This window comes from Ciona robusta, unplaced genomic scaffold (genome assembly GCF_009617815.1).
Source record: "Ciona robusta unplaced genomic scaffold, ASM961781v2 AP042752.1".
NCBI lineage: Eukaryota > Metazoa > Chordata > Ascidiacea > Phlebobranchia > Cionidae > Ciona > Ciona robusta.
Window position 1 is genome coordinate 1 of NW_028323131.1, and position 27,950 is coordinate 27,950.

Consider the following 27,950-nt stretch of genomic DNA (forward strand, 5'->3'; position numbering starts at 1 on the left):
CATCAGCTGCTAATTTTACACTTTCCATGCTTGCTCTTACATTTCTGTGATAAAACAGTTGTAAGCAGAAAAAAAATCATATAAAAAGCACCTTAAATTCATGTTTTTCAAAGCATCAGCATCTGCACTTGTCAGATCACCAGGATATTTAAGACCTATAAGCTTGCAACCAACATCTTCCCAGATTGTTATAAGACAATCAATAGAGTGAGGACCTTGATAGGAAGTGCAATTCTCAGGATAAACTGAAATAAATTTTATTTCAATTTATAAATTGAGTGGACAACAATAATGCCAAAACATGTACAAACCGAGTCCATAACATTCCAATCCTTTATTTTTATCACCACCATCAGCTTCCATTCGCGTAGTTTCAAAATTAATGCCAACATCACTGTAAAGAAATGAATAATATACAAGTAAGCATATCTTCAACCAACTTACACTAAATTCAGTAAGTCCAAAGCATATTTTCCAGCTGTGTTAAGCTTATCTGGAGCCTTTGTTCCCTCAATCAAACAACCTTTTGATTCCCAGATAGTTGTAAGGCATTCAACACTGTGTGGTCCATCATGAGAAATGCAAGTATTTGGAAATGCTACAAGTAAATGGTTTTGAATTTATTTTTCCGCCATACTACTAAACAGAAGGGATATAAAAAAGGATAAAATAAAAGACATAATAAACCTTACCAATGCCATAACAATTTAATTGATTATCTGCATTACCACCATCAGCTGCTGATTTCTCAATTTCCATGTTTGCTCTTACAGTTCTGTGTTTAAACAGTTACTGTTAAATGAAAAAATCATATATAAATCACCTTAAATTCATGTTTTTCAAAGCATCAGCATCTGCACTTGTTAGATCACCAGGATATTTAAGACCTTGAACCTTACAACTAACATCTTCCCAGATTGTAATCAGACAATCAATGGAGTGACGACCGTAATATGAATCACAATTTTCAGGATAAACTGAAACAAAATACATTAGTCAATAGCAATGTTGTAAATAATGTACAAACCAATTCCATAACATTCCAATCCTCTATCTTTATCTCCACCATCAGCTTCAATTCGCATAGTTTTAAAATTAATGCCAACATCACTGTAAAGATGATAAATTAAGTTTATACTATATACCAGTAATTAACTAACAAAGACATACTCCAATGTAAGCAAATCCAGCACTTCTTTTTTGGCTGTATTTAGTTTGATTGGAGCATTTGTTCCTTCACTTAAACAACCATTCGATTCCCCATATAGTTGTAAGGCATTCCACACTGTGTGGTCCATTATGAGAGTCACAACCATTTGGAAATGCTACAAAGTATATCGGTTTCAAAAAGGGCATAGCAACAGATATTCAAAATTTGTATATAGTAGGGTGGGGGAAGATGGGACACCTTTTATACATAATATCCAAATAGCCTGATCGTGTTTTAAACAATTAACAAGGTCTGTAGAAGTCGTGAGGATACGGTTTTATAATTCATTGAATGTTCTTTGTTTACAACCAAATGGAAAGAGAAAACTAAACAAAAAGGTGTCCCATCTTCCCCCCACCCTACTATATACATAAGGATTCTTAAATGTAATGTACAGGACTTAAAGTTTCAAAAAACAAACAGTTACTAAAAAAAGTGTAAAATCGAACTGCTGCAGTTAAAAAATATAGGCAATGCGACAATGCATAGAATTTCCCTTAAGAAAGAATGACTTTAAACCTAGAGGTTTTTATCTTCTAAACCAAAAAAAAACACTCTTTAAGATGTTTCTAGCCTCTGAACTAAAAAAGGCATTCTTTTAGATGTTTTTTAGCTTCTGACACAAAAAAGAACATTTGTATTATTTTGAATATGTCACAATAAACGCCTTTTTTTTGTAAATATAAAACAAATAAAAAATAGAGACTTCTTGAAGATTTAGTTTTTCGATCAGCTACAAACCAACTAACGCTAACTCAGTACATTTTCACGATCAACAAAAATAATTTTCAATTCTTTTAAGATACAAAATGTTCATTATGTGTCTCTGGCGGTTGCTGACTTGCTGCCAGAGAAACACAATAATATTTACAAAGAAAAAAACATTATTAAAACAACTTCCAGTTTAAAAACAACTATTTTTTTTAACTTAGCCACAAGAAACTAACACAGTTGATTGACACTTTTCCTAATGAAAAATCCAATGCATTGTTGCATCGATGATTATATTTACTTCAGCTGATTAAATTCACATAACAACAAGCAAATCTAACACACTTTTATTTAAACATCTAATTTCTCCCTATTATTGTTTTACTTTTACTTGTTTTACTTCTTTCCCAATAACTAAAATACATACAAAATAGTCACTGTTGCACTTGCAGGTAATCATTAAATACAAAAAAATACAAAATATTTTTATAAAAATCGTACCAATGCCATAACAATTCAATTGATCATCAGCATTTCCACCATCAGCTGCTGATTTCACACTTTCCATGTTGGCTCTTACATTTCTGCAGTTGAACAGTTATTAGTAAATAAAAAACGTTGATCCATAAACCACCTTAAATCTGGGTTTAAAATAAAAAAGTCTTGATCTATAAACCACCTTAAATCCATGTTTTTCAAAGCATCAGCATCTGCACTTGTTAGATCACCAGGATATTTAAGACCTTGAACCTTGCAACCAACATCTTCCCAGATTGTGATCAGACAATCAATGGAGTGACGACCGTGATATGAATCACAATTTTCAGGATAAACTGAAACAAAATACATTAGCCAATAGAAATTTTGTTAATAATGTACAAACCAATTCCATAACATTCCAATCCTTTATTTTTATCACCACCATCAGCTTCAATTCGCGTAGTTTTAAAATTTATGCCAACATCACTGTAAAGATGTTAAATAAAGTTTATACTATATACCAGTGATTAACTAACAAACACATACTCCAATGTAAGCAAATCCAGCGCTTCTTTTTCAGCTGTGTTTAGTTTAATTGGAGCATTTGTTCCTTCACTTAAACAACCATTCGATTCCCAGATAGTTGTAAGGCATTCCACACTGTGTGGTCCGTTATGAGAGCCACAACCATTTGGAAATGCTACAAAGTAGAACGAATATTAAGTTACGGCGAATCAGAAATAAAACATGGTTTTAAAGTTCTCATTATCATTTTACTAAAAGGGACACAAAATGTATAAAGATTTATCATACCAGTTGAATGCTTCCCAATAAAAAATAAATACAACATAGCCAATGTTAAAGGGAAATATCAAACATAAAACTAATTAAATATTATTACAAAAATCTTACCAATGCCATAACAATTCAATTGATTGTCTGCATCTCCACTATCAGCTGCTGATTTAACAATTTCCATGTTTGCTCTTACATTTCTGCGTTTAAATAATTATAGGTAAACAAAACAGTTTAACCAAACAATCACCTTAAATCCATGTTTTTCAAAGAATCAGCATCTGCACTTGTTAGATCACCAGGATATTTAAGACCTTGAACCTTACAACCAACATCTTCCCAGATTGTGATCAGACAATCAATAGAGTGGGGTCCGTGATATGAATCACAATTTTCAGGATAAACTGAAGGGTAATACAATAGTAGCACAACATCCAGCAATAGCAACGGTGGTAATAATGTACAAACCAATTCCATAACATTCCAATCCTTTTTTTTTGTCTCCACCATCAGCTTCAATTCGGGTGGTTTTAAAATTAATATCAACATCACTGTAAAGATGGAAAAAAAGTTAAACTAGATACCAGTGATTAACTAACAAACACATACTTCAACGTAAGCAAATCCAGCACTTCTTTTTCAGCTGTGTTTAGTTTAATTGGGGCATTTGTTCCTTCACTTAAACAAGCATTTGATTCCCATATAGTTGTAAGGCATTCCACACTGTGTGGTCCGTTATGAGAGCCACAACCATTAGGAAACGCTACAAAATTGAACGGTTATTAAGTTACAGTAAGACAGGAATAAAAAATTGTTTTAAAATTTTTATTATTATTTCACTAAAAAGGATAGAAAACCAATAAAGATTTTTTATACCACTTAGATGTATCCCAATAAAAAAATAAATACAGCACAGCCAATGTTAACGGAAATTAATAAACATAAAAATAATTAAATATTATTATAAAAATCTTACCAATGCCATAACAATTCAATTGATTATCTGCATCTCCACCATCAGCTGCTGATTTCACACTTTCCAAGTTTGCTCTTACATTTCTGTGTTTAAATAATTATAGGTAAACAAAATATTTCATCTAAAAAATATCACCTTAAATCCATGTTTTTCAAAGCATCAGCATCTGCACTTGTTAGATCACCAGGATATTTAAGACCTTGAATCTTACAACCAACATCTTCCCAGATTGTAATCAGACAATCAATGGAGTGACGACCGTGATATGAATCACAATTATCAGGATAAACTGAAACAAAATACATTAGCTAACAGCAATGTTGTTAATAATGTACAAACCAATTCCATAACATTCCAATCCTCTATCTTTATCTCCACTATCAGCTTTAATTCGCGAAGTTTTAAAATTTATGCCAACATCACTGTAAAGATGGAAAATAAAGTTTATACTATATACTAGTGATTAACTAACAAACACATACTCCAATGTAAGCAAATCCAGCGCTTCTTTTTCAGCTGTATTTAGTTTAATTGGGGCATTTGTTCCTTCACTTAAACAACCATTTGATTCCCATATAGTTGTAAGGCATTCCACACTGTGTGGTCCGTTATGAGAGCCACAACCATTTGGAAATGCTACAAAGTAGAATGAATATTAAGTTACGGCAAATCAGAAATAAAACATTGTTTTAAAGTTTTCATTATCATTTTACTAAAAAGGATACAAAATGAATAAAGATTTATCATACCAGTTGGATGCTTCCCAGTAAAATAATAAATACAACACAGCCAATGTTAAAGGTAATTATTAAAGGTAATACTTATTAAAAATTCTTACAAAAATCTTACCAACGCCGTAACAATTCAATTGATTATCTGCATCTCCACCATCAGCTGCTGATTTCACACTTTCCATGTTTGCTCTTACATTTCTGTGTTTAAACAATTATAGGTAAATAAAAAAGTTCATCCAAACAAACCACCTTAAATCCATGCTTTTCAAAGCATCAGCATCTGCACTTGTTAGATCACCAGGATATTTAAGACCTTGAACCTTACAACCAACATCTTCCCAGATTGTGATGAGACAATCAATGGAGTGAGGTCCATGATACGAATTACAATTTTCAGGATAAACTGAAATGAATCTGATTGTAAAATAAATCACATAAAAACATGCAATAAGTGTAGCTTTTCATCCTTTCCAGGAGCAAAGACAGTTAGTATAACACACATGTCCTGTTTCATACATCTCTAACCGAACAAACACCCATTATAGTAGCAGGATCAAGCCTTAAATTTGTAACCTTCGCATTAGAGGTAGGCGCGTTAACCATAGAGGTAGGTGTGTTAACCACCACTTTTAGCGGCAAACAATGTAGAAAACAAACCAAGTCCATAACATTCCAATCCTTTATGTTTATCACCACCATCAGCTATAACTCGAGTACTTTCAAAGTTAGTTCCCACTTCACTGAAAAATACAAATAGGTTTATACTTTGCTTAGATCAGAGCGTAAGTAAACAAACTCACTCCAAATTCAGCAAATTTAAGGCATATTTTCCAGCTGTGTTTAGTTTATCTGGAGCCTTTGTTCCTTCACTCAAACAACCTTTTGATTCCCAGATAGTTGAAAGACATTCCACACTGTGTGGTCCATTGTGAGAGTCACAAGTGTTTGGAAATGCTGCAAAGTTATTTTACAATAATTCGATTACACAAAAAAGTAACAGTTTTAAAGAAATTTGATTTAATATTAAACAAAATTAAAAATTAAAGTAAGCATGATATAAAAGTATAACACCATTTGGAATATCAAACTTTGCCCTATTAAAACACTTAGATGTTTCACAATAAGAATAGTATTGTGATGAATTCTTATAGTTGTGTATTTATTTTATGTCTTAGCTGTGTATTTCCTCTATTCAGAGCGCGATTTATGTTTTATTCTATGTCTATGTTAAGTTACAGAGTGTGAGTTAATTGCTATTACCGCATTCCTTCGTTTACGCATTCCTTCGTTTACCGCATTCCTTCGTTTTACATTATTGGCACATTCCTGTATTTTGCGTGCTGCTGTTGATTGGTTAATTGCGTGGGCGTGACGTTGCATTTTATAGTTTAAGAATAAAGTGAGTTGCTTGTGGTTGAGTTCGTGAGCGGTCTTACTTTTGTCTAAAGAAGAAAACGCTACACTTCTTTCTGGCGTCCCTGGGTGGGCCCGAACATGGAAAAGATGGAAGCAGAATTCGCGAAGAAGTTTGGTGAACTTTTTTTCACCATTTCGACGAACGTATTACGAGAGTGTATCGGAGTCTGGCCGATCGACTGGATCAGTTACCAACGAACAGGAGCGAAAGGAGGGCTAAATCCGAGAACGCTGACGGTACAAAGCTTAGTGGTTTCCCTGTGCGCAAGGACGTCGTTAAGTTGAAGGAAACGTTTAACGGTACTGACTGGTGGGGGTTTAAACGGCATTTCATGAATGTTTCTATGGCTAATGGCTGGACTGAGGAGGTTAAGGGTTTTCAACTTGCGTGTTGCCTTAAGGGAGAAGCCTTGTTCATTCAAAACAGTCTGCCGGAACCTAAGCGGTTGGACTTTGAATCGTTGTCTAAAGCGTTTAATCGGAAATATGAAAAGTCTAACTCGGTGCAATGTCGTGGCCTTTTCTTTACGGCAAGACAAGATCGGGTCGAATCGCCAATAGACTTTGCGTACCGCCTACAGTCGCTGTTTCAAGAAGCGGATGTTAATGTGTCGAGAGAAGACGGGGAGAGATTATTGATAGAACAGTACGCGGCTGGGTTGCTCGATTCTTCTTTACGGCATTCTGTGAGGTTGTCTCAGGCATCTACGCTCGACGCCGCTATGGAACTAATTGCGAGCCTTACAGTAGACGCACCGCAACTGAATCAAACCTATCGTTCTACAGGCAGTAATTCAGCTGGAGCGGCACGATGTTATATTTGCGGCGCGCCCGGCCATTGGCAACGAGAGTGTCCAAATCAAAACCGTGCTTCCACCACGCGGGGCTCGAACCAACGTTTTATGACTTGAAATCATTTAAACCACTAAGGACTGGAGTCCTCGCCCCCACTCCAGTCTTGCCTTTGGCGGCGGCCGGAAAATCTTCCACAACCGAATCCTGTTTTTATATAAATTGCGATTTTCTTGGTTTGAATTGTAACTTTCTGGTCGATACCGGATCCGTGGCCACCATTGTTAATAAGTCCTCCGTGTTTGATCAAGTGCCGAAAGAATGTCGGCCGCAGTTGCGCGAGACAAGTTTGAGTTTAATTACCGTGAAGCCGTGAAGGGCGAGAGTCTAGCTTGTTGTGGCGAGGCCCGTATTTCACTTAACATTGGAGGGCGCCGGTTTGAACAATCAATGTTGGTCGCGGAGCTATCCGGTTGTCACGGTATAATAGGCATCGACTTTTTAAAACGGAATCGGTGCTATTTGGACTTGATGTCTTCGAAAATTCAGATTCAAACCATAACTGTGAATTTAGAAACCAATCCAGGTCAATTACGCCGACTTAGTAAACCATCACTTGAGGTATCGCATGTTTCCTCTAAGGCCCTTCCCGATCACTTGAGCTGTTTAATTCCCGCCGAGCTTACGGCGACGCAGCGGGCACAATTCGTTAATCTCGTTGTAAAGTACCAAGATGTTTTTCGTGAGAGTAACGGGACCCTTGGACGGACTGCGATTGTAAAGCACAAAATTGTAACTGGACTGTCACAGCCTATACGACAACCGCCGCGAAGGATGTCTTGGGTAAAGCGCCAGCTCGCGGAAAAAGAAATCGAGCGCATGTTATGCGAAGGGATAATTGAACCCAGTCAAAGCCCTTGGTCGTCTCCCATTCTACTGGTCACAAAAAAAGACGGCACTCAGCGGTTTTGTGTGGACTTTAGGAAGCTTAACGCTGTCACGAAAAAAGATGCCTATCCTTTACCTAACATAGAAGAGATGTTAGAGGTGTTGGGAGGGTCACAGTGGTTTTCCACACTGGATCTAGCTAGTGAGTACTGGCAAGTAGAAATGGACCCTGTAGACAAAGAGAAAACGGCGTTTTCATTAGCCGGGAAGGGTCACTTTCAATTTAAGGTAATGTGCTTTGGGTTGACTAATGCTCCTGCCACTTTTGAGCGTTTAATGGAACGGGTGTTAGCTGGTTTATTGTTTAACTCTTGTGTTGTATATATTGATGATATTGTTTGTTTTTCTCCTGGTTTTAGTACTGCCTTACATGAGCTGGAGGTAGTGTTCCGTCGCCTTCGTGCTGCAGGCTTGAAGCTTAATCCGAAGAAGTGCACTTTTCTCTCCCGAAGGACCAAATATTTGGGCCACATAGTTGGACACGACGGAGTGCGCTGCGACCCGGAGAAGACGAGAGCGGTTGGTGGGTGGCCGAGGCCCCATAATGTCAAAGAGTTACGCAGCTTTTTGGGCTTTGCTTCCTATTACCGCCGTTTTATTCGAGGATTCGCCTCTATTTCGGCTCCCTTAACAGCACTGACGCACAAGAACGTCCGGTTTGCTTGGTCGTCCGCGTGCCAATCTTCGTTTGACGAGTTAAAGTCGGCTTTGACATATGCTCCAATGTTGGCATATCCTTTACGTGAGGCAAGGTTCACCTTAGACACAGACGCCAGTGACACTGGCGTTGGGGGAGTACTTGCTCAAAGCGTGGACGGTAAGGAAAAAGTAGTTGCTTACTGTAGCTCCACGTTAAGCAAGACCGAACGTCACTATTGCACCACGTTTCGGGAGTTGTTAGCTGTGGTAAAGTGTATTAAGAAGTTTCGCCATTATTTGTGGGGAAGAGAATTTACACTACGCACTGACCACGCTTCCTTAAAATGGCTGCTGACTATGAAAAACCGGAGGGTATGTTGGCCCGGTGGCTCTCGGTTTTGGGCACCTACCAATTTCAGGTTGAACATAGGCCGGAGAGGCAGCATGTAAATGCGAACGGGTTGTCTAGGCAACGCTGTAAACGGGACGCCTGTCTTGATTGCGACAACGCTAAAAGCGAGGCGGTGGTTTCGGTATTGCAAACGCAGTCTCGCCGACCGAGCGAGCAATACGCCTCTGGTTGGCTCGAACAATGGTCTCTCGATGAGCTGCGTCGCTGGCAGAATGAGGATCCGTCGATTTCTCTTATATTGAGGCACAAAAGTTGCAGCCAACACGCGCCGGATACTTCGCAAATGGCGTTGCACGATACAACTCTTTCTTATATAAGACAATGGGATCTAGTAGAGGTACATCAGGGCTTGTTATATCGCGTGTGGAGACCAGACAATAACTTTGATTCCCCAGTGTTAGTGCTGGTCGCCCCACAAGGTTTACGAAGGGAAATCTTTCACTATTTACACGAACTCAGAACGGGTGGTCATTTTGGGATCACTCGAACTATATACGCCATACGTCGTCGGTTTTATTGGCCGGGATTAGCGGAAGACGTTAAACAATGGTGTAGATGGTGTATTCCGTGTTCTCGACGCAAACCAACCCATGGCCGACCGCATCGTCCACTAGTGCAAAACATTTCATGTGGCCCTATGGAACGAGTAGCTATAGATTTTCTCGGCCCGTTACCTCGAACAAAGAATGGGAATCAATACATTTTGGTTGTTGTGGATTATTTCACAAAATGGACCGAAGCTTTTGCTTTGCCGAATCAGTTAGCGACTACCACGGCCGAAACCCTGGTGACACAATTCTTTTTAAGGTTTGGTTTTCCAAAAGTCTTACACTCGGACCAGGGTAGAGATTTTGAATCGCACGTTTTTCAAGAGATGTGCCGTTTGTTAAACATCCGGAAAACCCGATGCACGCCGTATCGACCACAGTCCGACGGTCTTGTGGAAAGGTTTAATCGTACCCTTTTACAAATGTTGTCTACTTGCGTAAATGATTACCACGACGATTGGGATAGTCACCTACCTTACCTTTGTTTAGCTTACAGGTGTTCACGCCATGAATCTACCAAGTTTTCACCAAACAAACTGATGTTGGGAAGAGAAACGACTCTGCCGTTAGAGCTGATGGTTGGGTCGCCACCAGGGTCGCGAACGTTTCGGTGCCACACGGGGTTTGTCCAGGACATGCAGTACACCCTGACAAACTCGTTCGAAGAAGCGCATCGATCGTTAAAGAAATCCGCCGTTCGCCAAAAGCGCAACTACGACCGCAACATGCAAGTGGTAGAACCGTTTACAGTCGGGGATTGGGTTTGGTATTTTTACCCTCCGGCAGCTAGAAGAAAACTGGGACATGGGTGGATTGGCCCCTATTTAGTACGACAACAGCTCAATAATGAACTATTTGTGATACAAAGCTCGGCTACCGCGCGTCTTAAAGTAATACATGCCGACAATCTTCGCAAATATGAAGCCGAACATTTACCGGAGGACTGGACGCGTGAACGCGACGCTGTGAACGTTGGACAGCAGAGAAGTGATGCGCGTACACCATCACAAGAACGGACAGAGACCGGCGATCTGTCGAGTGCTGAGATGCTGCCCGGTGGCGATGTTGGAGCAAATGACAATGTTTCCCTGTTTGGTCGAGTTCGTCGTTCACCGCGACGTTTAACCTATGATGTGTATTAGTGTATTATTGGTGTAATTTCATTTTGTGTGTTATTCGTTTGGGGACAAACATGTTTAAGTTGGGGGGAGTGTGACGAATTCTTATAGTTGTGTATTTATTTTATGTCTTAGCTGTGTATTTCCTCTATTCAGAGCGCGATTTATGTTTTATTCTATGTCTATGTTAAGTTACAGAGCGTGAGTTAATTGCTATTACCGCATTCCTTCGTTTACGCATTCCTTCGTTTACCGCATTCCTTCGATTTACATTATTGGCACATTCCTGTATTTTGCGTGCTGCTGTTGATTGGTTAATTGCGTGGGCGTGACGTTGCATTTTATAGTTTAAGAATAAAGTGAGTTGCTTGTGGTTGAGTTCGTGAGCGGTCTTACTTTTGTCTAAAGAAGAAAACGCTACAGTATTTACCAAACAGCCAATGCTGCAGGTAATTATTAAAAAAATATATATATATAATAATATAATAAAATCTTACCAATGCCATAACAATTCAATTGATCATCTGCATTTCCACCATCAGCTGCTGTTTTCACACCTTCCATGTTTGCTCTTACAGTTCTGTGTTTAAACAGTTATGGTTAAATGAAAAAAAAAATATATATATATAACACCTTAAATTCATGCTTTTCAAAGCATTAGCATCTGCACTTGTTAGATCACCAGGATATTTAAGACCTTGAACCTTACAACCAACATCTTCCCAGATTGTAATGAGACAATCAATAGAGTGAGGTCCATGATATGAATCACAATTCTCAGGATAAACTGAAACAAAATACATTAGCCAATAGCAATGTTAGAAATAATGTACAAACCAATTCCATAACATTTCAATCCTCTATCTTTATCTCCACTATCAGCTTCAATTCCCGTAGTTTTAAAATTAATGCCAACATCACTGTAAAGATGGAAAATAAAGTTAAACTAGATACCAGTAATTAACTAACAAGGACATACTCCAACGTAAGCAAATCCAGCGCTTCTTTTTCAGCTGTGTTTAGTTTAATTGGGGCATTTGTTCCTTCACTTAAACAACCATTCGATTCCCATATAGTTGTAAGGCATTCCACACTGTGTGGTCCGTTATGAGAGCCACAACCATTTGGAAATGCTACAAAATAGAATGGTTATTAAATTACGGCAAATCAGAAATAAAACATGGTTTTAAAGTTTTCATTATCATTTTACTAAAAAGGATGCAAAATGAATAAAGATTTATCATACCAGTTGGATGCTTACCAATAAAAAATAAATACAACACAGCCAATGTTAAAGGTAATTATTAAATATAAATGCATCAAATATTATTATAAAAAAAATTTACCAATGCCATAACAATTCAATTGATTATCTGCATCTCCACTATCAGCTGCTGATTTCACACTTTCCATGTTTGCTCTTACATTTCTGTGATTAAACAATTATGGATAAATAAAAAAGTTTATCGAAACAAATCACCTTAAATCCATGTTTTTCAAAGCATCAGCATCTGCACTTGTTAGATCACCAGGATATTTAAGACCTTGAACCTTGCAACCCACTTCTTCCCAGATAGTTATGAGACAATCAATAGAGTGAGGTCCATGATATGAATCACAATTCTCAGGATAAACTGAAACAAAATACATTAGTCAATAGCAATTTTGTTAATAATGTACAAACCAATTCCATAACATTCCAATCCTTTATCTTTGTCTCCACCATCAGCTTCAATTCGCGTAGTTTCGAAACTAATGCCAACATCACTGTAAAGATGGTAAATACAGTTTATACTATATACGAGTAATTAACTAACAAAGACATACTCCAATGAAAGCAAATCCAGCGCTTCTTTTTCAGCTGTGTTTAGTTTATCTGGAGCTTTCGCTCCTTCACTTAAACAACCATTCGATTCCCAGATAGTTGTAAGGCATTCCACACTGTGTGGTCCGTTATGAGAGCCACAACCATTAGGAAAAGCTACAAAGTACATCAGTTACTAAGTTACAACAAATCGGAAATAAAAACATTGTTTTTAAATTTTCATTACCATTTTACTAAAAAGGATACAAAATGAATAAAGATTTATTATAACACTGATGTTTCCCAATAAAAAAATAAATACAACACAGCCAATGTTAAAGGTAATTATTAAACATAAATGCATCAAATATTAGTATAAAAAAAATTTACCAATGCCATAACAATTCAATTGATTATCTGCATCTCCACCATCAGCTGCTGATTTCACCCTTTCCATGTTTGCTCTTACATTTCTGTGATTAAACAATTAGGGGTAAATAAAAAAGTTTATCGAAACAAATCACCTTAAATCCATGTTTTTCAAAGCATCAGCATCTGCACTTGTTAGATCACCAGGATATTTAAGACCTTGAACCTTGCAACCAACGTCTTCCCAGATTGTTATAAGACAATCAATAGAGTGAGGTCCATGATATGAATCACAATTTTCAGGATAAACTGAAACAAAATACATTAGCCAATAGCAATGTTAGAAATAATGTACAAACCAATTCCATAACATTCCAATCCTTTATCTTTATCTCCACCATCAGCTTCAATTCGCGTAGTTTCGAAACTAATGCCAACATCACTGTAAAGATGGTAAATAAAGTTTATACTATATACGAGTAATTAACTAACACAGACATACTCCAATGAAAGCAAGTCCAATGCTTCTTTTTCAGCTGTGTTTAGTTTATCTGGAGCTTTCGCTCCTTCACTTAAACAACCATTCGATTCCCAGATAGTTGTAAGGCATTCCACACTGTGTGGTCCGTTATGAGAGCCACAACCATTAGGAAAAGCTACAAAGTACATCAGTTACTAAGTTACAACAAATCGGAAATAAAAACAATGTTTTTAAATTTTCATTACTATTTTCCTAAAAAGGATACAAAATGAATAAAGATTTATTATAACACTGATGTTTCCCAATAAAAAAATAAATACAACATATAAGGTAATTATTAAACATAAAATATATCAAATATTATTATAAAAACTTACCTATGCCATAACAATTAAACTGATTATCAGCATCTCCACCATCAGCTGCTGATTTCACAACTTCCATGTTTGCTCTTACATTTCTGTGTTTAAAATATTATGGGTAAACAAAAAAGTTCATGCATAAAAATCACCTTAAATCCATGTTTTTCAAAGCATGAGCATCTGCACTTGTTAGATCACCAGGATATTTAAGACCTTGAACCTTGCAACCAACGTCTTCCCAGATTGTTATAAGACAATCAATAGAGTGAGGTCCGTGATATGAATCACAATTTTCAGGATAAACTGAAATAAATCTAATTCTAAAATAAATTACATAAAAGCATGCAATGAGTGTAGATTAACATCCTTTCCAGGAGCAAAGACAGTTATTATAACACACGTGTTCTGTTTCATACATCTTCTGTCTGTTTCGAATTATCACGTATGTAACTTTGGAAGAAATTATTTTTTTGACTTTTTTAATACAAGGTTGACAATTTAAAAAAAATTATTGAGTGTCAAGGGTTTTGCCCAACAACACAGATGCCCAAAATAGTAGCAGCATCAAGCCTTGAATTTGTAACCTCCACAGTAGAGGTAGGTGCGTTAACTACTGCCCTATAGTGCCAGTCAATGCAGAAAACAAACCAAGTCCATAACATTCCAACCCTTTATCTTTATCACCACCATCAGCTTCAATTCGCAAAGTTTCAAAACTATGTCCAACATCACTGTACAAAGCAACAAAACAAGTTAAAATATATGCAAGTGATAAACTAAAATGGTCTCACTCTAAATTAAGCAAGTCCAATGCTTCTTTTTCAGCTGTGTTGAGTTTATCTGGAGCTTTTGTTCCTTCACTTAAACAACCTTTTGATTCCCAAATAGTTGTAAGGCATTCCACACTGTGTGGTCCATTGTGAGAGTTGCAGGTACTCGGAAATGCTACACAGTATAGTGGTTATTTAGTAGCAGAAAGGCATGAAAATATATATTCGAAACATTTTTAATTCCTGAAACAGAAGATGGATAAAGATTCAGTAAGCAAGATGCAAAGGCAAAACATGATTTATTAAACATTTAAATTGATTGGAATATACCAATTACCTTCTTCCCCAAAAAAATATTTACAAATCTTTTTTTTTTTTTATATTTTTTAAGTATTTCGAATCCTTTTGTATTCGAAACTAATTACGGGATTCGGTATTCTGTTTAATGACGCCATCACACGTCATCTCATAAATATTTTAACAAATTTTGAATCTTAGCAATTTAAAAAAAAAAATTCTGTTTTAATAATTTTGAAAAAAAATATTTTTGTGTTTGTGGGACTTTCGAGAGTAAACGTTTTGCAACTTTTTTTCATAGCCTGCTATACGTTTCATGACGCAAAAACTGCACAATAGTACAATTTTTCATCATTTTACAGCTCATGATCCCACAAGGATGCTATGAAAGAGTCAATAAACTGACTTTTGTGGGTAAAATTATTTTTTCCAATAAATATAAAAAGATTTGAAATTCTAGATTCGGAATTCTAGATTCGAAATAAAGTATTCTAGGATATCCTAGAATACCTAATTATTCTGTAATGTGCATCCCTACCAATGCCATAACAATTCAATTGATCATCTACATTTCCACCATCAGCTGCTGATTTCACACCTTCCATGTTTGCTCTTACGTTTCTGCGTTACAACAATTATGAGTAAAAAAAAAAGTTTATCTAAAAATCACCTTAAATTCATGTTTTTCAAAGCATCTGCATCTGCACTTGTTAGATCACCAGGATATTTAAGACCTTGAACCTTACAACCAACATCTTCCCAGATTGTGATAAGACAATCAATGGAGTGAGGTCCAAGAAAAGAATTACAATTTCCAGGATAATCTAAAAAAACAATTAATATTAACTTGTATTATATGAAAAAAAGAAAAATAAATAGATGTAACTTATATATTTTTACTGTAAAAAATTTTAAGGAAAACAAAGATAAAAAATAAACCCCTTAAAAACAATAAAATAGTTGCGTACAAGGCATCTCAAAAATAAGCACAAGATGCATGAAATAAAACATCCAATCTTATAATGGCTGTTGCCAGGCTACCCAAAATATTTTTTGCTTAGTTACCATGTATCTAACTTTGTGGGTGATTGTTTTTACAATTTGGACAACCCAATTAAGGACCACTGGGTTGAAGAAATTGTCACTAAATGCCTTGCCTCAGACGCGTACATTACTAGAAGCATAATCCTTCAACCGGTAACCTTAAATAGCCCCCAAACAACTATTCCTCAAAGCTAGGTTAACAACAGTAATGAAACAATGTAGAAAAGAATGTACAAACCGAGTCCATAACATTCCAACCCTTTTTCTTTGTCACCACCATTAGCTTGTATTTGTATGCTTTCAAAATTGATTCCAACATCACTGTAAGACCAAAATAAACATTATACTGTACACCAAGACAGAGCAAATACAAACTTACTCCAAATTAAGCAAATCCAAAGCTTCTTTCTCAGCAGAGTCTAGTTTAACTGGAGCTTTGGTTCCTTCACTCAAACAACCTTTTGATTCCCAGATGGTTGTAAGGCATTCAACACTGTGTGGTCCATCATGAGAAGCACAATTATTGGGAAACACTACATTGTAATAAAGATGTGTAAATTAGAGTATTTATAATGGTAACAAAGAACTGTAATTATATTGCAACTAAATCAAGTTGAGACTGAGGTTTAGAAATGTTTGAAGTTGTGGAAAATTTGTGTCAATAATAACAAAATAACAACATAACTATTTTTATTTAACCCATTAGAAAACGACACAGATCATATTATTGAAACAACGAATAAATAAAAATTACAAGAATAAAAAAGGTACACATAGGGACAGCAATAATTTGGAGTAAATTAAAACATCAGTACCACTAAAGGAACAAAACGTTTCAATAACAAAACATCGCAAACAAAAATTTACCTGTTCCATAACAATTCAGCTGATGATTATCATTTCCATTATCAGCTGCTGATTTCACACCTTCCATGTTTGATCTTACATCTCTGTATTTGAAAAGCAAAATGTATGTAATGATGACAGTAAGATCATTAAAAATACCTTAAACTAAGGATTTTTAAAGCATCGACATCTGCACTTGTTAGGACGCCAGGATATCTAAGACCTTCGACTTTGCAACCAACCTCATTCCAGATTGTGGTAAGACAACCAATAGAGTGAGGTCCATGATATGAGTCACAATTTTCAGGATAATCTTAAATGAAAAAATGAATTAAAGCGTAAGTTAACCGACAAATACACAAAGCAGAATACAAACCAATTCCATAGCATTCCAATCCTTTATCTTTATCACCACCATCAGCTTCAATTCGCAAAGTGCCAAATTTATGTCCAACATCACTGTACAAAATAACAAAACAAGAATAAAAAATATGCAAGGGATTAACTAAAATGTACTTACTCTAAATTAAGCAAGCCCAATGCTTCTTTTTCAGCTGTGTTTAGTTTATCTGGAGCTTTTGCTCCTTCACTTAAGCAACCTTTTGATTCCCAGATAGTTGTAAGACATTCCACACTGTGTGGTCCATTGTGAGAGTCACAATTATTGGGAATTGCTACAAATTAAATATTTAATCAGTTATATTAAAATACATTGACATATAAATGTAAACATCAGAAAAGGTTTGGCCTAAACTTTTGGTCCAACACCTCACTTATCAAGTACGCAGTAAAATTTAACAATGCAAATAACAATATCTAAGTATTGTTTATCAACCATACATTTAAATTTTACCAATGCCATAACAGTTTAATTGTTGATCCGCATTTCCACCATCAGCTTCTGATTTTACACTTTCCATGTTTGCATTTACATTTCTGTGTTTGAACAGGTATCGGTAAATAAAAGTAGCCATCTCATAAATATTACCTTAAATTCATGTTTTTAAAAGTGTTTATGTCTGCATTTGTTAGATCACCAGGATATCTAAGACCCTTGAACTTGCAACCCACTTCTTCCCAAATTGTGATGAGACAATTAATAGAGTGAGGTCCATGATATGAATCACAATTCTCAGGATAAACTAAAACAAAAACTCACATTATACCAATTTCTACCAAATACAATGTTGTTAATATTGTACAAACCAATTCCATAACATTCCAATCCTTTATCTTTGTCACCACCACGAGCTTCAACTTCAATAGTTTCAAAATTAATTCCAACATCACTGTAAGACCAAAATAAACATTATACTGTACACCAAGACAGAGCAAACACAAACACACTCTAAATTAAGCAAATCCAAAGCTTCCTTCTCAGCCGAGTCTAGTTTATCTGGAGCTTTGGTTCCTTCACTTAAACAACCTTTTGATTCCCAGATAGTAGTAAGGCATTCCACACTGTGTGGTCCATCATGCGAAGCACAATTTTCAGGAAATACTACATTGTAATAAAAATATGCCAATTTAAAAGTGATAAAACAAAATTCAAACTTTGCCTCATATTTTACAAAAAAAATAAGTAAAAGCACAGACCACTGAATAAACTAATAATATTTTTCCACCAGCATTATGGTTAATATAGATCTAATGTTTTATTAAGTAATTTTAAAATATAACTATCTTCATAAGCAATGATTTTAATTCAGTTTCCTTTTCTGAATCTCTGTGTATCACAGTTAAAATTCTGAGTGTGCCAACACTGAATATCATAGAACTAACAATGGTAACAAACAACAATAGGTATATTTAGAGGTCGACCGATATACCGGTCTTTACGTGCGTTGTAGTTTAGCCTTCACGTGTTTGGTAGTTTAACATTTGCGTGCTTCGTTGTTTGACCTTTACGTGCGTAGTAATTTGACATTTACGCGTGTCATAGTTTAGCCTTCACGTGCGCCGCATTTTAACGTCCACGTGCATTGTAATTTAACCTTTACGCGCGTCGTAGTTTAACTTTAACATTTTCGCACGTCGTAGTTTAACATTTACGTGCGTGATTGTTCAGCCTATACGTGCGTCATAGTTTAACGTCCACGTGCCTTATAGTTTAACGTTCACGTGTGTTGTAGTTTAACGCCCATGTGCGTCATAGTTTAACGCCCACATGTGTTGTAGTTTAACGTCTACGTGTGTTGTAGTTTAACGTCCACGTGCGTCATAGTTTAATGGCCATGTGCGTTAAAGTCCACGTGCGTTGTAGTTTAACGCCCATGTGCGTCATAGTTTAACGCCCACATGTGTTGTAGTTTAACGTCTACGTGTGTTGTAGTTTAACGTCCACGTGCGTCATAGTTTAATGGCCACGTGCGTTAAAGTCCACGTGTGTTGTAGTTTAACGTCCACGTGCGTCGTAGTTTAATGTCCACGTGCGTCATAGTTTAACGTCCACGTGCGTCATAGTTTAACGTCCACATGTGTTGTAGTTTAGCGTCCACATGCGTCATAGTATAACGTCCACGCGCGTCATAGTTTAGCCTTTACGTGTGTCCTAGTTTTGTACAAAAGCAACATATTTAGAATTACCTATGAAGCACATGTAAACTAAGTGATGACCAACCATTTTTTCTCTATATTATTTTGCAGTATCTTGAATACACAGGTATTAATTTTGATTAATACCGATTATTTCATGTTTCGCTATAGTGTCAAATATCAGTAAAATATCGGTATCAGTAAAAGCTAAAAATATCGGTATCGGTGGACAAAATTGATATCGGTCGGTCTCTAGTTATATTGCACCTTAAATCAAGTTCAAATTAGTAATATTTGATCATGTAGAAAATTTGTTTCTTCATGAAATAATAATATATTCTTTTTATTTATCTTTTTAAAAGCAATGAAGATATAATATTGAAACAACCAACAAAAGGGAATCAATCGCGAAACAAATAATTTTAAACATAGTCACAGCATTAATTTGGAGGTAAATTAAAACATAAGTACCACTAAAGGAACTCGACGTTTCCAAAAAAAATATTTGAAACTAAACTTTACCTGTTCCATAACAATCCAATTGATTATTCGTATTCCCAGCTTCAGCTGCTGATTTCACACCTTCCATGTTTGATCTTACATCTCTGTATTTGAAAAGCAAAATGTATGTAATGATGACAGTAAGATCATTAAAAATACCTTAAACTAAGGATTTTTAAAGCATCGACATCTGCATTTATTAGGACGCCAGGATATCTAAGACCTTCGACTTTGCAACCAACCTCATTCCAGATTGTGGTAAGACAACCAATAGAGTGAGGTCCATGATATGAGTCACAATTCTCAGGATAAACTAAAGTGAAAAAATAAATTACAGCATAAAAAAACTGTCCAACAAAAACACAGCAGAATACAAACCAAGACCATAACATTCCAATCCTTTATCTTTATCACCACCATCAGCTTCAATTTGCAAAGTTTCAAAATTATGTCCAACATCACTGCACAAAATAACAAAACAAGTTTAAAATATATGCAAGGGATAAACTAAAATGTACTTACTCTAAATTAAGCAAGCCCAATGCTTCTTTTTCAGCTGTGTTTAGTTTAACTGGAGCTTTTGTTCCTTCACTCAAACAACCTTTTGATTCCCAGATAGTTGTAAGACATTCCACACTGTGTGGTCCATTGTGGGAGTCACAAGTATTGGGAATTGCTACAAATTAAAAAGTTTAGAAAAATAAAGTAATTGACATAATGTAGAAAGCAAAAAACTTTGTCCTAAAATTTTTGCTAGACACAAGCAGGCAGCAGTATTGTTAAGCAAAAACTAAACATATGAAGTATTACCAATGCCATAACAGTTTAATTGTTGATTTGCATTTCCACTATCAGCTGCCGATTTTACACCTTCCATGTTTGCTCTTACATCTCTGTGTTTAAACAAATGTAGTTGCTGATTCAAAAACCTTTATCTTATAAATATCACCTTAAATTCATGTTTTTTAAATTGTTTGCGTCTGCATTTGTTAGAACTCCAGGATATCTAAGACCCTTGAACTTGCAACCCACTTCTTCCCAGATTGTGATGAGACAATTAATAGAGTGAGGTCCATGATATGAACCACAATGCTCAGGATAAACTAAAAGAAAATACAATAGTAGGCAAATAAGTACCAATAGCAATGCTGTTAATAATGTACAAACCAATTCCATAACATTCCAATCCTTTATCTTTGTCACCACCATCAGCTTCATTTCGAATATTTTCAAAAATAATTCCAACATTACTGAAACACATAAATGAAGTTTATACTGTACTCTGTACACCAGAAGAATGTAGCTGCATCATATTTTATCTTTTAGTTAAACACTACAAACTGTACATTTTGGGATTTATTTATATATTATAGTTTTTTTTTAAATATTCATTTACCAAGACAGAGCAAATACAGACTTACTCTAAATTAAGCAAATCCAGAGCTCCTTTCTCAGCCGAGTCTAGTTTAACTGGAGCTTTTGTTCCTTCACTTGAACAACCCTTTGATTCCCAGATAGTAGTAAGGCATTCCACACTATGCGGTCCATCATGCGAAGCACAATTATTGGGAAACACTACATTGTAATAAAGATAAGTAATTAGAAATTAATAAAACAAAACTTAAACAAAGACTCTGTTTCATACTTTACAAAAGAAATAAGTAAAAATACTGTATGCTTAATAAAAATGTAAGCATTTTCCACCAGGAATGTAAGTTAATATGGAGCCAACGTTTTATCAAACAATTCTAATTATACAAGTATTTTAAACAGCCAATAACCATATTTGATTTGTCATTCTCAAATATATTTATGTCCCAGTGTTCTGAGTGTTTCAATATTGAACATCATGGAACTAACAATGGTAACAAACAACAATAGTTATATTGCACTTTAATCAATTTGAGATTAGTAATATTTAATAATGTAGCAAACTTGTGTCTTTATAAAAAAATAAATATACTCTTTTTATTTATCTCTTTAAAAGCGATGAAAATATAATATTGAAACAATCAATAAAAGGGAATCAAGCCTGAAACAAATAATTATAAACATAGCCACAGCTATGATTTGGAGGTAAATTAAAACAACAGTACAACTAAAGGAACTAATCATTTCCAAAAAAATCTTTGAAACTAAACTTTACCTGTTCCATAACAATCCAATTGATTATTCGTATTCCCAGCTTCAGCTGCTGATTTCACACCTTCCATGTTTGATCTTACATCTCTGTATTTGAAAAGCAAAATGTATGTAATGATGACAGTAAGATCATTAAAAATACCTTAAACTAAGGATTTTTAAAGCATCGACATCTGCACTTGTTAGGACGCCAGGATATCTACGACCTTCGACTTTGCAACCAACCTCATTCCAGATTGTGGTAAGACAACCAACAGTGTGAGGTCCATGATATGAGTCACAATTTTTAGGATAATCTTAAATGAAAAAATGAATTACAGCATAAGTTACCAACAAAAACACAAGGCAGAATACAAACCAATTCCATAGCATTCCAATCCTTTATCTTTATCACCACCATCAGCTTCAATTCGCAAAGTGCCAAATTTATGTCCAACATCACTGTACAAAATAACAAAACAAGAATAAAATATATGCAAGGGATAAACTAAAATGTACTTACTCTAAATTAAGCAAGCCCAATGCTTCTTTTTCAGCTGTGTTTAAATTATCTGGAGCTTTTGTTCCTTCACTCAAACAACCTTTTGATTCCCAGATAGTTGTAAGACATTCCACACTGTGTGGTCCATTGTGGGAGTCACAAGTATTGGGAAATGCTACAAATTAAAAAGTTTAGAAAAATAAACTAATTGACATAATGTAGAAAGCAAAAAACTTTGTCCTAAAATGTTTGCTAGACACAAGCAGGCAGCAGTATTGTTAAGCAAAAACTAAACATATGAAGTCTTACCAATGCCATAACAGTTTAATTGTTGATTTGCATTTCCACTATCAGCTGCCGATTTTACACCTTCCATGTTTGCTCTTACATCTCTGTGTTTAAACAAATGTAGTTGTAATTTCAAAAATATTTATCTTATAAATATCACCTTAAATTCATGTTTTTCAAAGTGTTTGCGTCTGCATTTGTTAGATCACCAGGATATCTAAGACCCTTGGACTTGCAACCCACTTCTTCCCAGATTGTGATGAGACAATTAATAGAGTGAGGTCCATGATATGAACCACAATGCTCAGGATAAACTGAAATAAAAGTACAATAGTAGGCAAATAAGTACCAATAGCAATGTTGTAAATAATGTACAAACCAATTCCATAACATTCCAATCCTTTATCTTTGTCTCCACCATCAGCTTCGATTCGAGTATTTTCAAAATTAATTCCAACATTACTGAAAGACACAAATGAAGGTTATACTGCATCACATTTTATAATATAGATAAACAACCATGAACTGTACATTTTGAGATTTAATCATGTATTCTGTTTTTTTTAATATTTATTTACCAAGACAAAGCAAATACAGACTTACTCTAAATTAAGCAAATCCAAAGCTCCTTTCTCAGCCGAGTCTAGTTTAATTGGAGCTTTTGTTCCTTCACTTGAACAACCCTTTGATTCCCAGATAGTAGTAAGGCATTCCACACTATGTGGTCCGTCATGCGAGGCACAATTATTGGGAAACACTACATTGTAATAAAGATATGTAAATTAGAAATTAATAAAACAAAACTTAAACAAAGACTCTGTTTCATACTTTATAAACGAAATAAGTAAAAATACCGTATGCTTAATAAAAATGTAAGCATTTTCTACCAGGCTTGCAAGTTAATTTTTTATTAAACAATTCTAAGCCAAAGTTTTATTAAAAAATTCTAATAAAACAAGTGTTTTAAAAAGCCTGACAGGGCTCGACATTAAAGCTTGTCCGCTTGTCCCGGTAAACCAAAACAGTCCATGGAAGAAGTGAATTGGGTTAGGCACTTGTCCAAACGGACAAGTAGAGAAATAATGTTTATATCGAATGTTAAATATGCGGGTGTATCGACAAATTCGTATGTTCAGGCTTCACAAACACGTTGTGTCAAGAAGTGAAGTAAATTCGAAAATCCGTTGATGCGAACACACCGGCTCGTGCATTCCTCTGCCTGAGTTTATGAGCAAGTGTGTTTGCATGCGCAAGGTAATAATGTGTGTGCGCGAGGTTACGCTCGTGCACTCGTCTGCCGAAGTATATGTGCGACAGTGCAAGTGCGTGCGCGAGGTTACGTGTGTATGGCAGAAATGAAATCGGCTGGCAAGAATTAAAATGTAGCTTGCCTTCATTTGCAAGTTTTTAAAACGACCAAGACAAAGTTAATGTCTTTATAAATAGCTATTTAAAAAGGCCATTGAAATATTCATCTGTTTTTTCGAAAACATATATATATATATTTTTACACAACACTTCATCATTTTACGTGTTAAAATGCACTGACTGTTAAACCATAGTGTTACACTCCCCCCCCTCCCCGTCTTCTTTTCTGAATTTCACGAGTTAACTTGTGTTATTTTGTAACAAAGACTTCGTTTGGCTGCCCTACTTTACAAACAGATTTGAGAAAACTAGTTTTTATTTTTAGGAGATGTATTTATTTATTATTATCCTAAGCTTTGTCAATTAAAGTGTGAAAGGGATTGTTTTAGGCGAAAGAAAGTTTTTTTTAAAAAACTCACACCCTCCGGCGCATTTGAAACCCTTATATTTTATGGCTGCATCACTGCTTTCAACTTTTGCGGGTAGTAAAATCTTTCTGATGCTAATAGGGCAAAAATATGCACTAATTACGTTTGTAGTTGCCATAGGGGTAAATAGGTTTCACTTACCAAGTAAAACCGAGTTTGCTAGCCGCTGCTTTTAAGATGTGTACAAATATATATAGCACACATTGCGGTTTGAACACAGCATTTCTAATGCGTTACAGAATGTGCCGCGTTTGAAGAAATTGTTCATTTCATTGCGACAAGTAAATATTTGCTGGGACAAGTAAACTAATGCATTAACTTGTTCTTTGGACTAGCACCTACAACAAGTTAATGTAGAGCTTTAAGCCAATAACCATATTTAATTTGTCATTCTCAAATATATTTATGTCCCAGTGTTCTTAGTGTTTTAATATTGAACATCATGGAACTAACAATGGTAACAAACAACAATAGTTATATTGCACCTTAATTAAGTTTAGAAAAAAAAACTTATGTCATCATAAAATAACAATATAATCTCCTTGAAAACAATAAAGATATTATAAAAAAACAAAAAAAGAAACGAATTAACGTCAATACAAAAAGTTATAAACATTGTGACAGCAATCATTTGGAGGTAAATTAAAACATTAATACCGCTAAACGGATTCAAATGCTTCAAAAACAAAATATTTGAAATAAAAATTTACCTGTTCCATAACAATTCAGCTGATGATTATCATTTCCATTATCAGCTGCTGATTTCACACCTTCCATGTTTGCTCTTACATCTCTGCATTTGAAAAGCAAAATGTATATAATGATGATAGTAAGGTCATTAAAAATACCTTAAACTAAGGATTTTTAAAGCATCGACATCTGCACTTGTTAGAACGCCGGGATATCTAAGACCTTCGACTTTGCAACCAACCTCATTCCAGATTGTAGTAAGACAACCAACAGTGTGGGGTCCGTTATATGAATTACAATTGTCAGGATAAACTGAAATGAGAAAAAAATGAATTACAGCGTGAGTAAAACTGACCAACAAAAACATAAAACAGAATTCAAACCAAGTCCATAACATTCCAATCCTTTATCTTTATCACCACCATCAGCTTCAATTCGCAAAGTTTCAAAATTATGTCCAACATCACTGTACAAAATAACAAAAGAGGATTAAAATATATGCAAGGGATAAAATAAATGTACTTACTCTAAATTAAGCAAGTCCAATGCTTCTTTTTCAGCTGTGTTGAGTTTATCTGGAGCTTTTGTTCCTTCACTTAAACAACCTTTTGATTCCCAGATAGTTGTAAGACATTCCACACTGTGTGGTCCATTGTGAGAGTCACAAGTATTGGGAATTGCTACAAATTAAAAACGTAGGTATTGGGAATTGCTACAAATTAAAAAAAAAAAAAAAAAAATATTGACATTAAACAAATGAAATCTAACCAATGCCATAACAGTTTAATTGTTGATCTGCATTTCCACTATCAGCTGCCGATTTTACACCTTCCATGTTGGCTCTTACATCTCTGTGTTTGAACAAATGTAGTTATAGTTTCAAAAATATTTATCTTATAAATATCACCTTAAATTCATGTTTTTCAAAGTGTTTGCGTCTGCATTTGTTAGAACTCCAGGATATCTAAGACCCTTGAACTTGCAACCCACTTCTTCCCAGATTGTGATGAGACAATTAATGGAGTGAGGTCCGTTATATGAGTTACAATTTTCAGGAAAATCTAAAACCAATTTTATGTTGATTTGTAACACCACCAATAAATCATTGTACAAACCAATTCCATAGCATTTCAATCCTTTATCTTTATCACCACCATCTGCTCCAATTCGCAAAGTTTCAAAATCATTTCCAACATCACTGTAAAAAAGCAATAAAAAAGTTTAAATTATATACTGAAATGTAAAGCAGTAATTAGCTAAAACAAACTAATTCTAAACTATAAGCATAGAAATTACAAAGCAGAGGTGCAATAACGTTCTTTTGCACTCCAGCCTGGATTCGTGTAAACCGCTTAGTTGGAGAATATTTGCCACCAATATACATATTACAGCGTAACTATTGGTGTACCCCATTCTATAAATGTGACAAATCACATTTTTAAAATTTACAAACTGCACCGGAAGAGTTTACACAAGATACCAGCGGCGCACTCCAACTCGTTATTTAGCTAGCGAAATCTCACAAAGACGTTGCGCACCGGTTATGGATTTATAAAACTGCCAAAATAATTGAATTTGTTTTTACATGCCTGTGCGGACCCGTCCATTAATAGAACATTTCTTTGTTCTAGACGAGGTAATATATAAGAATAAACGCATGCAATATTTAGAAATAAATGGAAACTATTTCATTATACAAGGCAGTGAGCAAATTCCAGCGTGATAAAGACAAAACATTAACTTAGTGGACAATTTCTACAAGAGTAATTTTTTAGGAAAGTATAACTGTAGTAGCTAGAGCATACAAAGTTTTTATTGACAGCAGAAATTTAAATTGTATTCATGCTCCTAATGTTAAAAATTGAAGGTGTGAGTTGCTATTATGATGCAAATAATTAAGGTGTAAATTGCTATTATGTCCAATCAATTGCCAGGTCAACAATCGCTAAACTACTATAAAAAGTATAAATCCATAAGTAATTACTGATGTGTAAACCTTAAGTGTAAATCAATTAAAGCTTTTTTTTTAAATCTGAAGCAGTTATTACCCTTTTTGAGTATTGCAGTTTAAGAAAAAGGCGACAAAAATAAAACTATACAACAAACTTACATTAAATTTAACAAGTCTAAAGATTGTTTTTCACTTGGTGTTAGTTTAACTGGAGCTTTTGTTCCTTCACCTAAACAACCTTTTGATTCCCAGATAGTGGTAAGGCATTCCATACTGTGTGGACCATAAAACCCGTCACAATTTTCGGGAAACACTGGAAAAAGAATTGTAAACTATTCTTTTTAAACTACCCAAAAGTTATATATATATCAAAGTTAAAGTTATATAATAAATCCCAAAAGAATATTGCGCTTAATAAGATTATGTATATGTTGTTACCAATTCCATAGCAATTTAATCGCTGATCATCATTTCCATTATCAGCTGCTGACTTCACACCTTCCATATTTTCTTTTAAAGCTCTAAATTTAAGTATTTGTATTGTCTGTGATATATTTTTTCGGGGTGTTAACTCACGTTAAATCCATATTTTTCAAATTATCGGCATCTGTAATTGCAAGATTGTTTGGATATCTAAAACCATTGACATCGCAACCCGCTTCTTTCCAGATTGTTATGAGACAATCAATAGAATGAGGTCCGTTGAACGTTTCACAGTTTTCAGGGAAAACTTAAAACATGAAAGTTGTGTTTGAAAAAGTTACAACAGGAAAACGTATAATCAACTAATATGATTATAAAAATCAGGGACGCA

General features: G+C 35.1%; 4 protein-coding genes across 5 annotated transcripts in view; all 4 read right to left on the reverse strand.

Moving 5' to 3' along the window:
- Positions 1 to 6: 6 nt before the first annotated feature.
- LOC149722961 (uncharacterized) lies at positions 7 to 862 on the reverse strand. Its single transcript, XM_089893673.1, has 4 exons — positions 693 to 862; positions 445 to 598; positions 312 to 394; positions 7 to 245 (listed from the first exon to the last, which is right to left on the reverse strand). The coding sequence occupies exons 1-4, from the start codon at positions 757 to 759 to the stop codon at positions 37 to 39; spliced, it is 513 nt and encodes a 170-aa protein (XP_089749799.1). The 5' UTR covers positions 760 to 862; the 3' UTR covers positions 7 to 36.
- A 167-nt stretch (positions 863 to 1,029) lies between these two features.
- On the reverse strand, positions 1,030 to 3,442 carry LOC149722962 (uncharacterized). Its single transcript, XM_089893672.1, has 7 exons — positions 3,314 to 3,442; positions 2,948 to 3,101; positions 2,805 to 2,887; positions 2,601 to 2,754; positions 2,423 to 2,505; positions 1,171 to 1,325; positions 1,030 to 1,110 (listed from the first exon to the last, which is right to left on the reverse strand). Exons 1-6 carry the CDS (start codon positions 3,378 to 3,380, stop codon positions 1,237 to 1,239), a joined length of 630 nt encoding a protein of 209 aa, XP_089749798.1. The 5' UTR covers positions 3,381 to 3,442; the 3' UTR covers positions 1,030 to 1,110; positions 1,171 to 1,236.
- Positions 3,443 to 5,509, reverse strand: LOC149722963 (uncharacterized). The gene is made up of 8 exons (XM_089893669.1): positions 5,443 to 5,509; positions 5,156 to 5,309; positions 4,512 to 4,594; positions 4,308 to 4,461; positions 4,173 to 4,255; positions 3,806 to 3,959; positions 3,665 to 3,747; positions 3,443 to 3,600 (listed from the first exon to the last, which is right to left on the reverse strand). The coding sequence occupies exons 1-8, from the start codon at positions 5,507 to 5,509 to the stop codon at positions 3,443 to 3,445; spliced, it is 936 nt and encodes a 311-aa protein (XP_089749795.1).
- The window catches only part of LOC149722964 (uncharacterized), a 40,496-nt gene continuing 17,933 nt past the window's right edge, over positions 5,388 to 27,950 (reverse strand). Inside the window, exons 35-90 of one of the 2 annotated variants that reach the window (XM_089893670.1) lie at positions 27,713 to 27,866; positions 27,575 to 27,657; positions 27,296 to 27,449; positions 26,301 to 26,383; positions 26,093 to 26,246; positions 25,954 to 26,036; positions 25,712 to 25,865; positions 25,569 to 25,651; positions 25,344 to 25,497; positions 25,206 to 25,288; positions 23,303 to 23,456; positions 23,079 to 23,161; positions 22,860 to 23,013; positions 22,721 to 22,803; positions 22,433 to 22,586; positions 22,289 to 22,371; positions 22,073 to 22,226; positions 21,935 to 22,017; positions 21,210 to 21,363; positions 20,956 to 21,038; positions 20,738 to 20,891; positions 20,599 to 20,681; positions 20,311 to 20,464; positions 20,167 to 20,249; positions 19,948 to 20,101; positions 19,810 to 19,892; positions 18,100 to 18,253; positions 17,959 to 18,041; positions 17,741 to 17,894; positions 17,606 to 17,688; positions 17,273 to 17,426; positions 17,129 to 17,211; positions 16,912 to 17,065; positions 16,774 to 16,856; positions 16,286 to 16,439; positions 16,145 to 16,227; positions 15,533 to 15,686; positions 15,401 to 15,483; positions 14,587 to 14,740; positions 14,444 to 14,526; positions 13,945 to 14,098; positions 13,811 to 13,893; positions 13,455 to 13,608; positions 13,312 to 13,394; positions 13,108 to 13,261; positions 12,974 to 13,056; positions 12,607 to 12,760; positions 12,464 to 12,546; positions 12,260 to 12,413; positions 12,126 to 12,208; positions 11,759 to 11,912; positions 11,617 to 11,699; positions 11,413 to 11,566; positions 11,277 to 11,359; positions 5,707 to 5,860; positions 5,388 to 5,646 (exon numbers count right to left, since the gene is read on the reverse strand). In XM_089893670.1, the coding sequence (XP_089749796.1) occupies positions 5,523 to 5,646; positions 5,707 to 5,860; positions 11,277 to 11,359; positions 11,413 to 11,566; positions 11,617 to 11,699; positions 11,759 to 11,912; positions 12,126 to 12,208; positions 12,260 to 12,413; positions 12,464 to 12,546; positions 12,607 to 12,760; positions 12,974 to 13,056; positions 13,108 to 13,261; positions 13,312 to 13,394; positions 13,455 to 13,608; positions 13,811 to 13,893; positions 13,945 to 14,098; positions 14,444 to 14,526; positions 14,587 to 14,740; positions 15,401 to 15,483; positions 15,533 to 15,686; positions 16,145 to 16,227; positions 16,286 to 16,439; positions 16,774 to 16,856; positions 16,912 to 17,065; positions 17,129 to 17,211; positions 17,273 to 17,426; positions 17,606 to 17,688; positions 17,741 to 17,894; positions 17,959 to 18,041; positions 18,100 to 18,253; positions 19,810 to 19,892; positions 19,948 to 20,101; positions 20,167 to 20,249; positions 20,311 to 20,464; positions 20,599 to 20,681; positions 20,738 to 20,891; positions 20,956 to 21,038; positions 21,210 to 21,363; positions 21,935 to 22,017; positions 22,073 to 22,226; positions 22,289 to 22,371; positions 22,433 to 22,586; positions 22,721 to 22,803; positions 22,860 to 23,013; positions 23,079 to 23,161; positions 23,303 to 23,456; positions 25,206 to 25,288; positions 25,344 to 25,497; positions 25,569 to 25,651; positions 25,712 to 25,865; positions 25,954 to 26,036; positions 26,093 to 26,246; positions 26,301 to 26,383; positions 27,296 to 27,449; positions 27,575 to 27,657; positions 27,713 to 27,866 (6,677 nt within the window). In that variant the 3' untranslated portion in view covers positions 5,388 to 5,522. Of the gene's footprint in view, positions 5,647 to 5,702; positions 5,861 to 11,276; positions 11,360 to 11,412; positions 11,567 to 11,616; positions 11,700 to 11,758; positions 11,913 to 12,125; positions 12,209 to 12,259; positions 12,414 to 12,463; positions 12,547 to 12,606; positions 12,761 to 12,973; positions 13,057 to 13,107; positions 13,262 to 13,311; positions 13,395 to 13,454; positions 13,609 to 13,810; positions 13,894 to 13,944; positions 14,099 to 14,443; positions 14,527 to 14,586; positions 14,741 to 15,400; positions 15,484 to 15,532; positions 15,687 to 16,144; positions 16,228 to 16,285; positions 16,440 to 16,773; positions 16,857 to 16,911; positions 17,066 to 17,128; positions 17,212 to 17,272; positions 17,427 to 17,605; positions 17,689 to 17,740; positions 17,895 to 17,958; positions 18,042 to 18,099; positions 18,254 to 19,809; positions 19,893 to 19,947; positions 20,102 to 20,166; positions 20,250 to 20,310; positions 20,465 to 20,598; positions 20,682 to 20,737; positions 20,892 to 20,955; positions 21,039 to 21,209; positions 21,364 to 21,934; positions 22,018 to 22,072; positions 22,227 to 22,288; positions 22,372 to 22,432; positions 22,587 to 22,720; positions 22,804 to 22,859; positions 23,014 to 23,078; positions 23,162 to 23,302; positions 23,457 to 25,205; positions 25,289 to 25,343; positions 25,498 to 25,568; positions 25,652 to 25,711; positions 25,866 to 25,953; positions 26,037 to 26,092; positions 26,247 to 26,300; positions 26,384 to 27,295; positions 27,450 to 27,574; positions 27,658 to 27,712; positions 27,867 to 27,950 lie in introns of those variants that run through there. The other variant, XM_089893671.1, reaches the window with a different exon arrangement.